Here is a 16,592-nt window from a genome sequence, read left to right on the forward strand (position 1 = left end):
ACCCTAAAACCTGAACTTATTCCCAACCCCTATCCAATGCTATTAAAATCTGTTAAAAAGTGATGCAGTCAGGCAAGGTGATCGTTCGTCTCTCCAGCCTTGTTGGAGTGAATCTCCTTCATGCAATATTATATCTAACCAGGGTGAGGCGCTGTTATGACAGATTACGAAGTACCGCTATTTGGTGGAGGACTATGTTGTGAAATCTTTCAATTAGTTATATTTTTGATAAATAGTTACATTTTTGGGATATTTTGTCGATTTCGTTGAGGACGCAATGAACAACTTGACCGGAGGATGGAACTTTTCAACGACGCAAATGTTTTGTTGAGGACTGTTGTGTTTTATTCTCTGACTGGTTAGCTACTAGCTAGCTAGCCAAGTTGGTGTTAATGGTTAGCTACTGTAGCTAGCTAGCTAACCCTAAAAAGTCACGTCTCCAGCTGGCCGCCTAACCTAATTTCCCTTAAAAGTTATTGTAAGGGATATATCTCTCTAGTTGACAGTATTGGTCAAGTATGTGTTTGTTTAGCCTTTGTGCGACAACAGGAATTGCGTTTGAGTACTTTATAAGGTTAGCTAGTTACGAATAGTCGCTTGCTATAACTTGAGCCAAGTCTGACTTCATCTAACAAAAATGAGATAGAGGGACGAGACCAAGGACATTTCCCGCTGATTTAGCTGCTCTGAATTGGACCGTAGGATTTGTGTGTGAGGCCTGCAGGTCGGGCTTTCACCCTGATAGAGTAGGGCCGTACGCCGCCTCTGAGCGCTCCTAAGCCAGCAGCTCGCGCTGCTAGGCTGGAGGCCGGTGATTTCAAGAAATGGAACGAATGGAAGTGGACCAGTGCGCAGGCGCAGCTGCCGGGAGCGGAGGCGGGGCTCTTCGTAGATCGAACAGCGCCCCCATGATCACGAGTGTCAGGTTAGTGGAATTGATATTCTACTTGATTGAAATAGAATTGTCTGTCTGTCATTTATGAAATTTGATTTTTGCAGTCATGTTTGTAATATGTCTGCCTTGGAATGATTTTGAGTTTTTTGCTTGTTTCCCAGCGATGGTATGACAGTGTTCAGTCCAACTATTTCAGCCCGGTATCGACGGAGCAGTGTCTCTGTCAACCCCAGCTGTCCTTCTCTGGTGAGGTGTGTGTGTGTGTGTGTGTGTGTGTGTGTGTGTGTGTGTGTGTGTGTGTGTGTGTGTGTGTGTGTGTGTGTGTGTGTGTGTGTGTGTGTGTGATCATTCAGTATTCTGTCAGTTACTCCATCAACAGACCAACAATAATACATCCAGTCTTTATTCCATAGGCCGTCCCCCTGTCCCCTTTCTCATTGGGTGGTGAGAGACCAGACCACAAAAGGCAGGTGAGGACAAGGTTAGGGATATTGTGGGCCTCTTCCCTCTATTTGTGCAAATGCCTGCCTTTGATTAATGATGCTGGTTTGAGTGTTTGCTTATACATTAGCCAGTGTGTTAGTACAGTTCAGTGTGAGGTTATCTTATGTAAATGCTCACATTGGTGTTTCAGTGTGTGTGGCACACTGTAGTATGTGTGTATGACCACTGACTGAAAGTGTGTATTTTCATTCAAGGAAGAGAATATGGAGATGACACTCAGGGGGAGTCTTCAGAGACTGAGGTAAGGTAGTGACACACACACACACACACACACACACACACACACACACACTCTCTCTAACTGTGTTTTCTCTCTCTTGGTGTAGTGCTTCCAACCTGGTCCCTCCTGTCAGTCACTGGCATGACAATTCATCAGTGGTGAGTACTCCCTCTGTGTTCTGCACGTGACTGTAGTGCTTTGTCATACCAAAGCATGGAGAGAGGATTGATGGATAGATTATGAATAAATGGATGGATAAAGAGTCATCTCATATTTACTTATATTCGTCCTGTCTTTCACAGGGATTCCATTTACCGGACAGTGGTGTCACACCCAATTCGTCCCCTAGTCCAACTCGAAGGTTTAGGGGGTGAGTTGAGTTTCACGTTGCTTGACAAACTAACTTGAGTGTAGATTTATAGCTATCCTGTGATTGTGGACTTACACTGTGTCCACAACAATTTAACACAAAGTGTCCCTTCACTGCCAGGCCAACAGTCAGCTCTACTGTGAGATGGCCTGCCCTGACTCCACTGAAAAGGAAAGGTAAGAACAGTGCTTCAAGAATGGTGCTTACTTTACTCAGCCTTGGTGTGTGTGTGTGTGTGTGTGTCTGTCTTCTCTTTCATCCTGTCGTTCTGTCATGTAGGAGGAGTGGAGTCTGATGGTCCGCCGAAGAAGCTGTTTGTTGCCGGGGTAACAGATCCTGCTCACCGAACTAGTTACACAGTCAGGTGAGAACCAGAGACATTCAAACTCTTGCACACTTGTGAATATGGTGCTAGCTGCATCTCTTTTAACTTCCTGTTTTTTTTTACCTCTCTCCCTCTCCCCCAGTGTGTCTCAGGCATCTGCAGACTCTCCTACAGGTGGTGTGTCTGTGTGTGGTGCTAGTACCCAGGGTAGTACCCTGTACCTGTCTCCTCCCCCCTCATTCACCTCTCACCAGCCCAATATCTAGAAACCACAACACCAGCAGCCTATCACAGACCAGGACTACAGTCAGTCCTAGATTCTACTCACAGCCTATCAGAACGCTCCTCTCCCTCAAACCATCAGAGCCTTGGGGATACTCATCATATTCCTTGGCTCCTGACGTAATCATGTCTTGAGTTGTAATCAAGATAATATATAGATGTTACACAAAGACTGGCACCTGTGCTTTGTTAATCAGAAGGTTGCATGAAATGCCCTGCCAAAGGAAGTCGGGTGAAGAGACTATATTTTTCCTTGTTGGGCTTTTGTTTATATCAAAGTTAGAGGTGTTAAAAGGCCTTGTCCGGAGTTGTGTTCAGGGGTAATGGTGAGGGCACGTTGTAATCCCACTGAACGAGACCCAATAGTCCTGTATTTTTTGATAGTCCAGAAGTAAGCGCTCAAAAATGAGACATGAAGACAAGGTGTCACAGCAGACTGTCGAGCCAGCGGTGGCTCAGTTTGTCTATGTGAATAGTGTATTAATATGTGAATACTGATATAAGCAGGGCTGCCTTTAAGGCAGGACTGGGAGTTGGTTCTCTGGCTGAGGGGGTTTGTTCTGTAGATATAGAATCCCTAGGCAAAGCTCTGCCCAGAGGACCCACCCAGTCCTGGTCCTTTATGGCCTAAATCTAATGAGAGATTGGCATGAATACTCACCTCTTGACAGGTGTGTGTGAACTTTAGTTTGATAGAAGGGACCTCGACTGGTGATCTCAGTCCTCTGGGTAGAGCGTGATATTACCCTTTCTCTACATGCATACTACTTTAAAAAGGGTAGCCTGTGGGGTGTTATCAAATTTTCCCATTGATTACATGAATGTTATTATTTGACTTCTGTAATGTGGTATGGTTGTACATGCTCAGGACCCTCATAGATATTGTGAAATATCATAAGTGACATCATGGGTATATCACGTGGTTTGGGTTGATGTAATCTATGGGAAAGTTCTGTTTTTTAATCCCATGCATGAGTCTGTGACCTCCAGACCTTTTGACTTGTGAAATAGAGTACAAGCTGCTTAGAGAAGTGTCTTATACAAAAACAAATAATGTTATTGATAGTAACTATGTGTAATACTCTTCAAATGCCCTTTCCAGAGCTGAGTTTTACAGCAACAGACAGATTATTTTCTCTAAATCTTGTCTCCTTTTTGTGAATGGAACATTCTACTTCCAATTAAGATTTTGCACAGTATTAGTTTCACATTATTAATCAATATTGCTGTTACACAAATAGGATCCTGATTAAGACATGCTGTTGCGTTGTATATTTGTTGCTTAATTTGCTCATTTCTCATTGGGTCTCTGTCCTGTCTTAAAGAAGTGCTTAGGTCAGCAAGGGTTGAGGGTCATCTTCTGATCTTAACCCCAGATTTGTTTTTCCTCAGTGACAATCAGTGAATTTGGAGGGAAATAAAAACTCCAGTTGTTTTAAGTTCTATTCATGTTAACTTGTTGTTCTCAATAATGTAGTTTGGTTCCTTTGGCCCAAAAGATTCTATGATGCTGGTATACATTGTTTAAATTGACAACCAGCGTCAGTTTAATTTCTCTCAAAAGCTGTATGATTTAGACACTAATGTAGATCATCAATCAACTCACATTGCCAAACCCAAATTATTATCTTTCATACACCATGTACAGAAATATAAGGTGGTTTTGACATGTATTTTATACTATTTCCTGAGTATGGGAAGATCCTGTAAATGCATACTAGGTTAAATGACATGAACATCAATAGAAGATCTCTTATCTCATAACTAACTCAATTTTATCTGCAGTTAGCCAGAGGTTAACTTGCAATCAAATGGCACTAATATTCAGTGGTAGTTTCACCAATCCCATCCTGTTGCAGAGGATGAACTATATAGGGAGGGAAATACATTGAGTTGGAGATGATCTGAAGCCAAATATAAAATATTTTAATAATCTCCTGTTGATGTTCATTGCAGTTGACCCACAGCATTGGCATGCCTTATCAGCAATCCCCCCCCCCCCCCCCCCCCCATTTTCATCATCATACAAGGAGACCACTGCCTGTAGGAGATAAGTCAAGTCCTGGGTCTGAGACCTAGGAGATAGCACGAGGCCTCATCTGGCCATCTCAATTGCAAACCTCAAACCAGGAGCCCATCTGACTGGTGCTGTGGTCAGTTAAAACACTCAATTTATAGTCATTTTACAGATTTTCTTTGATTCTTTTAATATTCCTTTTCATTGTGTCATTTTACAAAATCAGCCACAATCTTAAAAATTGTTTTCCAAAAACGACATGTCAGTGTTAGAGGGCTCCTTTTTTTCCTGGTTTTCAAACTGACATTAGAATGAGGCCTAGAGGAGAGTGATAGGATGAAAGAGAGAGAGGTGAGAAAGGAAAGGTGAAAAAAGGGAACTAAAGCACATCTGCCAGACCATTCAAGTATTTTCAAACTGTAAATAGCTTTGAGAAAAGTCTACATAAAAAGATTGTATTTTTTAATGGAACTTTTAATAGAGAGAGTGAGAGAAACTATATTAATTCCCTCTGAGTAGCCTTTCTCATGCCTGTAAAGTTGACACAAAATGTGTCTAGTTTTAGGGGGGGGATAATGTACACCTTTTAAATATATAAATAAAATCATGATAATAAAAGTCATTGTATTATATCAGAAAACCTGTGGACTTTCCTTTGTCTCCATAGATAATTTGATATGGTTACCTGTCCATTTCTGCAAGCTTTTGATATAACCACCTTAGATGGCAGTCCGAACTGCTACCCTCTGTCACATAATTCTACAAGCACAGTGAAAGACAAACATTTTTATTTATTTTTACATTTTACTAAAAAGCATAAAAAGGAATCATGTCATGCACAACCATTGTTTGAACAAAATTAAATAATACTTGGCTAGCCTATATCTTGTCTTTATAAATATATCAACCCGTGGTACACAACATGTACACACTCCGTTACATGATGGACATGGAGCTTATTCATTACGGAAACCGTTTAATAACCCAGCGGAAGTAAACAGAGCAAAATAAGAGTTTCTATTGGACTGATTCTGGTACGTCCCTCCCTGTTTCATTTTGTTTGCAACAGAATTTGCCTAATGAATATGCCCAACGGCTGCATTCAGTACAAGAAAATACTTAATGCAATGCTCAATTCAACAGAAATGGTGGTGTTCTGAACAACCAGTTGAAAAAACAGGGAGGGAACTTGGTTGTGGAACACTCTGCTGCCCTTTAAATATTCACTCATTGCTTCAAGCCACATCCAACAAACAGAGAAAACGTACCTCAAAGTCTGTTCAAGAACGTGTTGGGGAAACAGGTCATTCAGTACAAACCGTTCTGCAACCTAACAAATGTATACTGAACACACCCCTGCACTGCAACAGCTCTCTGGAGATCATGGACATTCATGTTCAGCCACAATACAGTACTTGTAAAATTAGCAGTGCAAATAAATGATAATATTTTCCAATACAAAAAGCTATACAAAACACAAAAACATGTTTTTTTTCTAAGAGTGAAATGGAAGGGTTTCTCTGTAGAAATGCCACATACTGAATAGAGAAGCACTTGATTGGGAGGGGTGGGGTCTGTTCATAAAAATACAAAAATACATCTGCTAAAATCTGTTTCTGGTGATAGAGGGACCCAAGTTTTCCAACCCACGGGTACAGTGGGGTTAGATGTCAGCGAGACAGGAGGGGCAAGTCACTGGAGTTCATGATGAGGCTGGAGTCCAGGTTGAGGCTCTCTGAGAAAACAAGATGAGCCACAAAGATTTGAAAACAGAACAGATGAAGACAACTATATTTTCAGCTAAATACCTTTGACTTCAGCATAATGACACAATGTGAACCATATTGATTGAGAGCCAGCTGATATTATTCACCTTGATCGAAACTGAGCTTGGTGTTGGATCCATCTCCCAGTCCCTCAATGTCCACCAGGTCGCTGTTCACATCCAAGTCATTCAGAGCACTGAGCGTCACATCTACACACAGACAGACAGGGAAAACATGTAATATGTTAATAAACTTGCACATTCAAAGTAGCCAATGCTTGGAGTAAATGCATCAGAAGTGTCATGACGTTGGCCTCTTTTGGTACAGGGAGGACAGTTGACCCCCTCCCTTTTGCACCACCACCCAACCTACCACCCCCAACCCAGGCCCTGTGTGTAAAGGGTTTTAAAAACTCTAAAATTCCAGGAGAGTCCCTGGCCACATGGCCCATAGAGAGACAAAGGAAATTCTTCCAACTCATAGAATTGGAGAACTGAGCGACATGTGTGTGCTGGAGAAGGTATGGAAGATTGGTGAAGAATCCAGCTACGAACTGATCCGCTTGGTACAATTTTGTGATACTCAGAAGAGACAATATAGCCATATTACCATAAAACTGTTTATATAATAGCATCAGCTTGAGACTTGCATCATAATGGTTGTATAGAATGTATTAATAAGGATAAAGCTTTTTGTAAGACATTGAGATGCTATTGTACTGATGTAATGTGATAGAATTGTATTTCTGTAACCAAGTCTAGCTCAGTCATGGGCACGCCCCCAAGGACCCATACAGGACCAGGCGTCATTTGACAAGCCTGTTCAAGGGTCACTATAAAACACCCCCTGATTTACATTTCTTCAGACCAGGCCTCAACTCCATGGCCAATAGGTTTTACCATCCAATTCCTCTACTGAAAGTGAACCATACCACGTGGTTAACTTTTAGACTATTGATACCGACAGAATAAGAACAAGTCTTTGATATTAATTATTAGTCTGCAGCTAAGTAAATTATATCATCGAACGCAAAGACCAACGAAACAACCATTCTATAACGACATTAATGAATGTCGCTTTGAAAGATCCATTCTAACCGAGAGAGAGAGACTCTCCATCAGAACGACGCTCGAACAAGGATCTCGACGACACATGAGCGTAAATATATATTGATTGCAATTGTTCCCGAATGAGCGAGCCTTCAATTGTCAATATTAATGAACTCTGTGTGCCACAGCTGACCTTTTATGATCCATTGTTCAACAGGCCGACCTGCCTGTTTAGCCCACAAGGGCACATTCCTCTACCAATCCTTTGTGACGATAATTACTGTTTGTATGTTTTCTGTTAATTACTTAGTGTAGTAAATAAATGATTTTAAGACAATTGATGTATGGATGATTTTAGTAAAGACTGGGTTCGTGCAGATACAACAATTTACGACGTTTGGAATGAGACTGGACTACAGGTAAAATACACCATTTAAACCAGAAGATAATCGGCCTATACTATAATAGGATATAATATTATAGTACAGGAAAGTTATATTAGGAAAATTATAGCTTTGTAATCTGAATATTCTCCTTGGTGCCCCGATCTCCTAGTTAATTACAATTAAACGATTAATCAGTTTAATCGCGTGATAATAATTACAGGGAGCTAATTGATAAACATATCTTCAGTTTAATGGTACCCCCAAAGACACGACAGAAGTATCGATTCGATAAAGGGTTCAAGTAATTTCTACAAAAAATATGTCTTGGTCTTTTGACTATGAATGAAAATCTAGTCTACTAAATTCCGTATACAAGCCATACTCATCACACAATCCCTGCCCTTGAGGTAAAGGCCTGTATCATTCCACTCACCTGCTGTTTTCTGTTTCTTGATGGCAGGGGGCATAGGGGAGGTGCTCTGAAACCCTGTTGTCAGGACAACCTGTGAGGTGGGCACAGCAATGACTGTGGGGGCCACAGGTGCTGGTGTGGCTGCCATAGTGACCGTGGTCTTCTTGGTGGTCTTTTTGGGAGAGTCGGAGGAGAGGGGCATCCTGCTGTCCTCATACAGTTTCCTCTTCACTGTTGTCTTTATCTGGGCTCTGTATTAAAACAGGAGAGGCAACAGATTGGTAATGTAATTTTCATACAGGTTGACAGACAGGCTGTATACATTGTAAACTAGATAATTTGCCAACAGATGTATTAACCCCACCAGACATCTTCTTTAGAAAGAAGGCAGTAAAGATGAAAGATCAATGGATGAAAGCATGGAAAAAGACAGGTAAGAGTGTGTGCAATATGATAAAAGATAGAGGGAGAAAGAGAGAGAAAGTGTGGCAGGATAGAAAAAAATGTGGATGGCAAGAGAAAAGGGACAGAAGGGTCCTCACACAGTGCGCTCCTTAATCACAGAGCTGATGCTGTTCAGATCATCACCGAAACGCCGCACAGCTGAACGCAGCATCTCAATCTCTGTCTCTGTCCATTTGGCTCTGAGGAGAGAAGCACAGAGAATACACCTTAATCCTCATATTGTCGTGTGTGTGTCTGAGTGTACACACTCACCCTGCAGGGCTAGAGTCAGCTACTGGATGCAGCTGCATGGTAAGCTCACCCAGCTTGGTGAAGGCAGCTCCTGCAGCTGAGAAGATCTCTCCCACCTGTCACAGAAAGAGGCATGGACAATTTTAACTTTATATCAATAGCTGCATTAGCTTAGGGTCGTATGACTAATGCACACAATCATGGTGCCCATGGTTAACTAGTAAATCTGTCGATGTGCCCATGAGCAAGGCACTTAACCCTAATTGTTCCAGGGTCGCCGTTGTGACTAAACCTAGCCACGGTGACCCCACTCTCTGAGGGTGTCTCGGGTAGAGTTGGGATATGCGAGAAGAAAAAAAATCAGTTTCACACATGCGTAAAATACACATTTATACATGTGTGAAATAGGACAAATATAAGCACTCACCAAATTATAATTAGTAGTAGTAAATTTGAGCAGCACTGTTTAAGATCTCCATTACGACAGTTCTTACCTTAGTAGAGGCGGAAGTCATTTTGGGCTGCTGCTGACTCCACTTGGATAGCCAGCTAACTTAGCTAGCTTCCTATCCCACTCTACAACAATATCTTAGGAAGCTAACGTTAGTAAGGAGGTAGCTATCTACCATAGAAGGCGGTACATTTAGCGTTTCAACAATTAACACGACAGACCAAGTCACATAGACTAATGATTTAACAAAGTGTAACTTTTTCGTTCGCAAACTACATTTAGCTATTTCAAAAATATTTGCTAGTTATAGTTAGGGTTGCTGATTGTCGTCGCGCGAGAGTCGAGAAAGGAGAAGGTGGGGTGTAACTGAGGGCTAATACCGAATGAATCGAGTGTCAGCTGATGAAGGTTAGGTTGACGCCTGTCCATTGAGAAAAGAAAACGACTGTTTTAGATTTGTGTATCGAAATTATATATTTTGGTAGAAAATATCAACTAGAAGAATGCCATCTCTTTTATTCTGCGGTCCGAAAATGGCCGCCTGTGGAATAGTGATCAGCATATGGGGAGTCATCATGTTGGTAAGGAATAGCTAGCTGGCTAATGTTACCGTTACAGACAGTAGTACTATTGTCAGTATTTCCCACCCCCACGCTTGCAAGTATCTGCCAACGCTAGCTAGGTGTCAAGATTTTCCACGTTTCAATATCAGTCAACAATCAGCATATTTGATAAGACACCTATAGCTGATTGCGGGCTTAATTAAGTAACTTGCCTTTTCCAAAATCTGGTCATTATAGCTAGCCAAATAAAATAACAGTCTGGTGTTGCTAGAACCTCTCTTCTTGACTAACTGTACGGGTATGCTAGATATAGCAGTGGAATGAATTGGCTGATGTTTGATGACAGATTGTGTGACTGAGTTTGTCAATCGACCCTGTATCCACAGGATGTCTCAACTGACTCTGCCCTAATTGACCCTGTAAACACTCTTGACTAGACTGAATGTGGGTAATGCAATACATATGTATAGTGATGCACCGATATGACATTTTTGTCCAATACCGATATCCTTTATTTTCCTTCCCCCCCAAAAAACGATACCGATATAAAAAAAATGTAGCGGCCTTTTAAGCATTTTAGTACAGTTAAATAGCTAACACATGGACGCAGCGGTCTAAGGCACTAGATCTCAGTGCGAGAGGCGTCACTACAGTCCCTGGTTCGAATCCAAGCTGTATCACATCCCGGCCGTGATTTGGAGGCCCATAGGGCGGCACACAATTTGCCCAGCGTCGTCCAGGTTTGGCCGGGGAAGGCCTTCTTTGTAAATAAGAATTTGTTCTTAACTGACTTGCCTAGTTAAATAAATGTTACACACACACACCACACTGACCAAAAAGTTATTTTGTTGGCATTTATGTATGCCCCATTACCAGTAAATCATAATCAAAACCTATTTCATTCACTTACTTGCTGTGCTGTTTCGTTGTTCATTTGTTCAGTCGTTTCATTCTCAACCAGTATTTCTATGGAACGCCGTTTGGGTATTTGCGTGTCAAAAAATATACTATTTAACACTATTTGACGTGTCAAATAACACTGTTTGACGTGTCAAATAACACTGTTTGACGTGTCATATAACACTGTTTGACGTGTCATATAACACTGTTTGACGTATCATATAACACTTTTTGACGTGTCAAAACACTATTTGACGTGTCATATAACACTTTTTGACGTGTCAAATAACACTTTTTGACCTATCATGACCTGAATTTCACTGCACATCACATAATAATTTAACGCGTTCATAAATGTTTTATGTAGTTATTACACATTGATTACACTATCACTCGTATTTTACATGTCACAACGATTCATCGATACGTATGCTATGATGCTGGTAAAGTTCTCTCGCGCACCTACAGTGCTGGCCATAAAAAAAAGCTAGCTAGCTCATGGATGCAAACAATGTTCTTCCCCAAAAACATAGAATAACAACATAATCTGTTTCTGTTTATCTAACTATATAGCTAGGTGTCATCATCTAAAATATCCCTAATTTCTAAGACAGTTCTTATTTGATTAATGGTGGTCGGACCCATCTATGTGAAGCTAGGCACAATAAGGATAAGCCACAATAGTGGACTTTGCGGTTAGCCTTCAAAATAAAAGTATGGCATAATTCTACTATTTGTATTCATTTCCATCAGTCAATTACATTTTTATTTTGAAGGCAAACTGCAAATTCCACTATTGTGCCTAATCCTTATTTTGGCTAGCTTCACAACACATAACCCTGCCCAGTCAAGCCTCACTAGCCAGATGAAGCTAGCTGGCTGCTTATAAAGTTAATTTTGGGAAACAGGGTTAAGTAGCTGGCTAGCTATGTATTTTCATGAACTGAAGTTCAATTTCAATAGGTGAACAACAAGTGGCAACCTAGCTAATACTTACTCACAAGAATTCCTAAATCATTGCTAAGAATATTGAAAATGACTGCATTTTCTACTGGTCATTGTTTTCAGGCTGGTTGTATTGGTGCTAGCTAGGTACCAAGCTAAAGCTAGCTACCCCAGAAGTTGCAGTCGAACAAATGATGCTTTATTACCAACCCGGTATTGTAAACACATCGTTCGTGGCCGGTGTTTGCTTGTTTGCTGACTTTTTTGTACAGCTTTGACAGTGCCCCTGTATCTTTTTTGACACGCAAAGACCCAAACGGCGTTCAATAGTATGTATGTCATGAAGCTGATAGCAGTGACGCTATTACTGTGTAACTCCGGTAGGGCAACATCGGAAAAATAGCGCACTTGGTAGTGTTAACCAGTGCTCGACCAGTCGGCGAAAGCCAACATCACCCACGACAGAGAAAGGTTGATTGTCATGGGCAATGAATTCCATTCTTTTGGCTTTAATGGATTTTGCCTTTGAGTTGTCTCACTGAAATGTGAGTTGTCTCACTGAAACTCTTTCAAATGACTGCTTGACTTGTTGACTGCTCGATCCACACAGCAGACATTGTGGGCTAGTTTAGGAATGCTGTGTTGCACGTACAGAGCAACATTTTACGTGGTGTCATTACGTCATGTACCTTCGTTATATAGGTATGCACGTCAGCTTTGACATCGGTTTTGCACATTGGGCGTTAAACTAGACATCGGCCGATACCGATGTTGGCATTTTTAGCTAATATCGTCCGATTCCGATATGTTCATCGACATATCGTGCATCCCTACATATGTATCATCTTTTTGTATTGCAGGTGATGTTGGGGATCTTCTTCAGTGCAAAGTCTGCTGTGCTGATTGAGGATGTGCCCTTCACTGAGGAGGACATCCGCAATGAGTAAGTGGTGTGAAGAAAAGGGACCATTAGGTGCTTAGTTTGACTACTAGTGTAGATGCCCTTTGAATTCACTCTTTGTAAACCATCCCATGTTGCCTCGCTTGGGTTGTTTTCCCCAAACTCATCTATTTGGCTCATCTCTCTCTGCCCCACAGTAAGAACCCACCGGGAACCATCTATGGACTCTACAACCAGGTGGGCATCAACTGCTTCATTGCAGCAGCCATCTATGTTGCAGTGGGGGCAGTGTCACTCTGCCAGGTCAGACTCAACAAGAGGCAGGAGTACATGGTGACATAAATTCCCCTGAAACATCAGAAGATTATATATACACACACTCTAATTTAAGTTCTCAAGGGAAGCAACCTTATAAAAAGCTATTTCTATAGTAAAACATTGAACATAAGTCCTCTCTGTTATGCTATTGATTGAAATGTTATCATTCTTTGTATTTGCATACAACTATTTATTGAATTGACCTAAACTGTAACCCATCAATGCTAACTGACAATATTGATAATGATCAATAAAAATGTAAGTCTTGTTCCCCTCATGGACCAAACATTACATTTATGCTAGATAACTCACCACAAATTCCTAGATGCAACTCAACAGACCACTACAGTTACAGAAATATGTAATTATCTCCTCTTTCAGCCTGAATTGACAGCAAATTGATAGATGGTCAGTGTCTGTCAGGCAAACCAAGAGATATGTCAAAAATAGCTAAATACATTTTGTGTGTGTGCATAGTTTGTGTTTATTTATGTGCTGTTGTGAATTGTATGCTGTAAAAATATAGGGTCTGGATTCAGTCCATATCGTGGAAGATTCATGTTAAAATGTAAAGGTGATTTCCGATTGAGCCGACATGCAGCGTCAGAGATACTTTTGAGGAGATGGGGAAACTCCATTTGAATCGTATTAACGGCCATTGTATACGTTGCCCATGCGTCGTCAATGGGCCGTGCAGTGCATTCTGGGCAATTTTGGCACAATAGGCCCTATTCTCCATCATGTGAATGGGAGTCAATTGGGTGCTAGCTCATCCCAAAATTAGCATAAATGTTGTGAACAAGAAGTACAACATTACACATCTTTTCAGAGATGTGAGATAATTAACTTGTTCTAGACTTCCGAGTGGCGCAGCGGTCTAAGGCACTGTATCTCAGTGCAAGAGTCACTGCAGTCCCTGGTTCGAATCCAGGCTGTATCACATCCGGCGATGATTGGGAGTCCCATAGCTGGGCACAATTGGCCCAGCGTCGTCCAGATTTGGCCGGGGTAGGCCGTCATTGTAAATAAGAATTTGTTGTTAAGTAGTTAAATAAAATAAAAATACATTCTCTGTAATATCTTATAGCTTTGGAATCGTGCCATTACATACTTTCTAGGAAAAAAGGCCGGTTTCTCAACTCATGCCGCATTCAAAACAACTGGGAACTCAGAAATCTCAGACTTCAAGACAACTTGGAACTAGGGAAAAAAATAAGCTCCGACAGTGAAAAATGGTTTTGAATGGTCACCCAACTGGAATTCCAATTCGGAAACACAGGCATCTTTCTTGATCACCGAATTTCCGACCTGAAAAATCACTGATGTTTTGATTTGACCGAGTTCCCAGTTGTCTTGAAAGCACCAACATACCCTGACTTTGAGAAGGGATTGCGTGACGATTAGTTTAGCAACCGCTGGCTGCAGCATTTCTCAATTCATTGCCCAATGGGATTCCTATCTCCTTTCTATAATATCTCAGGCAGCTGTGAATAGTCTCCGCGAACAATCCATGCTAGCTGGGATCCTTGGGACGTCACCCCATTGAAGTTAACATTTTAAATGGTTAGGGTTTAGGGTAGGGATGTCCCAAGGATTTCAATCAAGCTATAACGTGGAACTACCGCAATACGGATTGACTCCAGCCCTAACTGTAATAGTTATTGTATTAGTTAAATCTGCTATAGTAATTCCTCAGAAAAGGATGGTGTATAAAATGTTCAAATTAAATATGCATTTATTTAATGTGTTTATTGTATTTCCCCTGGCCTCGCTATTCTCTGGAGTGTAATGATGTGAAAGGATCTATAAATGGTACTTTATGTGAAGGACTTCAGTCTCTTATAGATGTTCCCTGCAATAAACTGGAAGTATAAATAAAATGAAATCGCTTCATTGAATTTGATAATAAAAAATGTAAAAAATAAAATTCCAAAGCAACATGAAACAAAACAAGACATATTGCCAAGGCAGTTTTATTTCAAAATTAAACATCAAAAGGCACTAGCACATCTGAGCTATATTTTTTGCAGGTGCATGGTAACAGTTGAATAAAATAAGAAACCTGCACACTGCTCTTTAACAAGCTTTACGTATATTTAATTAAACACAGTCATGCTGTCTCTTAAATGTTTGTCCATTCTATTTATCAAGTTGACAATTCTAAGATTTTTTTTTAAAGATTACAGTAAATCAGTTCTTAGTAATATGTATTGATTATAAAGAGTAATTATCAGTCATGTCTCTTTCAGCATCTACTAAAAGCTCCATAATTACACAGTGTTATAATTACTTAAAAGACAGAAACCCCTTACACCCCGTGACTCAACCCTTGCCACTGGTGAAATACAAATAATTTACATCCAAAATTATACACTAGAAATCAGACAGAAATGGAAAGTATTCATGAGCAAATGTTGTGTATCAATTCAGTTCGCCACATCCCAGAAAGGTAATAACCTTTTCCCAGATACATTTTTTACACAAGTCATTACACAATGAAGTTAATGTCGAAATACATGTTAGAATTATTTACTTTCACAAGCATGACTTTTCAAGCCATTGGTTAATGGTTAGGTTGCCGAATTTGCACAGCCTATGATCAAACTTTCCAACCTGGAAACATTTTATAATTCAGGTTGGACTTTCATCTTTTTTTAGAGCTGTAATCTTATTCCCTTGTATTTCTGCCTCCACAGAGAGTGGTAACATATCAACAAGTATCTTCTCAACACTTTCATCATGTTTAATCCCATCGGTCTTTGCCAGGAGCTCTAATGCCACAATGAATGTGTTTAGTGTTCCATCCTCCATCCTCTCTGCCTCCAGGGTCACCTCGTCATTGCACACAATTGATTGAATGGACAACATTACAGTCTCCGATTTAGCAGCCTGGATCTGCATACAAACAGCGGGTAATAAAAGTGTGATGAAAATCATGAATGGATATCATAACCATAACTAGAATGAGAAAGATTGGAAGATCGTGCATAGGGTTTAGATAACAGAGACCTACCATATCAACCATGGTTTCTTTTGTTGTGTTGAGAGGAATACTGTCTTCATACTCACTGGAGTACACATTGTTCACCTTGATAGTGTCTCCAATCCCAACCATTGCAGCGCAGCTCACCTGGTCCCCCCAGAAACAGATCTCAATGGGGTTTTGTTTGGTCTCGTCCTGCAAGGTCAGGAAGCGCTGTGCAGTCAGCTTTCTCTGCTTTTTCACCTTCACTTTCCCAGTCCCCTTAGAACAGAGGGGGCAATACACAAAAAATCACCAAGAAAAGGGTTAGTGAAGGGCATATGTCTGTAAAAAGTTATGAGGACACTTCTTTAATTACAGTTCCCTGAATGCTCATCTTGGTGCCGGAATCAGATTCGTTGGCATCAGCTATGGAGAGGACTGTCTGATGAATGAGCATCCTGACCTCCTCAACTAGCCAGTTAGGAACTTCGAAAGGGCTTGTTTTGGAAACATTGCTTCTGCTTGTGACCTTCACTGTGTCGTCGCTCATGATTAGATTCCTTAACAGGTAGTAGATTCCCTTTTGGAAGAAGTCTTATCTCTCCTTTCCAAATACAATGACTTCGA

General features: G+C 40.8%; 3 protein-coding genes across 3 annotated transcripts; 2 read left to right on the top strand and 1 right to left on the bottom strand.

Annotated features, from left to right (window-relative positions):
• The first annotated feature begins 130 nt into the window (after nucleotides 1–130).
• Nucleotides 131–5,253, top strand: LOC106567896 (P2R1A-PPP2R2A-interacting phosphatase regulator 1). Its single transcript, XM_014137766.3, has 9 exons — nucleotides 131–925; nucleotides 1,057–1,141; nucleotides 1,309–1,365; nucleotides 1,594–1,640; nucleotides 1,726–1,777; nucleotides 1,922–1,989; nucleotides 2,110–2,165; nucleotides 2,269–2,353; nucleotides 2,457–5,253. Exons 1-9 carry the CDS (start codon nucleotides 825–827, stop codon nucleotides 2,578–2,580), a joined length of 675 nt encoding a protein of 224 aa, XP_013993241.1. The 5' UTR covers nucleotides 131–824; the 3' UTR covers nucleotides 2,581–5,253.
• Nucleotides 5,254–5,384: 131 nt separating this feature from the next.
• LOC106567897 (BPTF-associated chromatin complex component 1) lies at nucleotides 5,385–9,707 on the bottom strand. The gene is made up of 6 exons (XM_014137767.3): nucleotides 9,417–9,707; nucleotides 8,944–9,038; nucleotides 8,769–8,870; nucleotides 8,248–8,477; nucleotides 6,487–6,588; nucleotides 5,385–6,348 (listed from the first exon to the last, which is right to left on the bottom strand). Exons 1-6 carry the CDS (start codon nucleotides 9,435–9,437, stop codon nucleotides 6,284–6,286), a joined length of 615 nt encoding a protein of 204 aa, XP_013993242.3. The 5' UTR covers nucleotides 9,438–9,707; the 3' UTR covers nucleotides 5,385–6,283.
• Nucleotides 9,666–14,885, top strand: LOC106567898 (ribonuclease kappa-B). The gene is made up of 3 exons (XM_014137768.3): nucleotides 9,666–9,954; nucleotides 12,642–12,724; nucleotides 12,880–14,885. The coding sequence occupies exons 1-3, from the start codon at nucleotides 9,877–9,879 to the stop codon at nucleotides 13,022–13,024; spliced, it is 306 nt and encodes a 101-aa protein (XP_013993243.1). The 5' UTR covers nucleotides 9,666–9,876; the 3' UTR covers nucleotides 13,025–14,885.
• Nucleotides 14,886–16,592: the final 1,707 nt, after the last annotated feature.

This window comes from Salmo salar, chromosome 13, assembly GCF_965601325.2.
Source record: "Salmo salar chromosome 13, fSalSal1, whole genome shotgun sequence".
Lineage (NCBI taxonomy): Eukaryota > Metazoa > Chordata > Actinopteri > Salmoniformes > Salmonidae > Salmo > Salmo salar.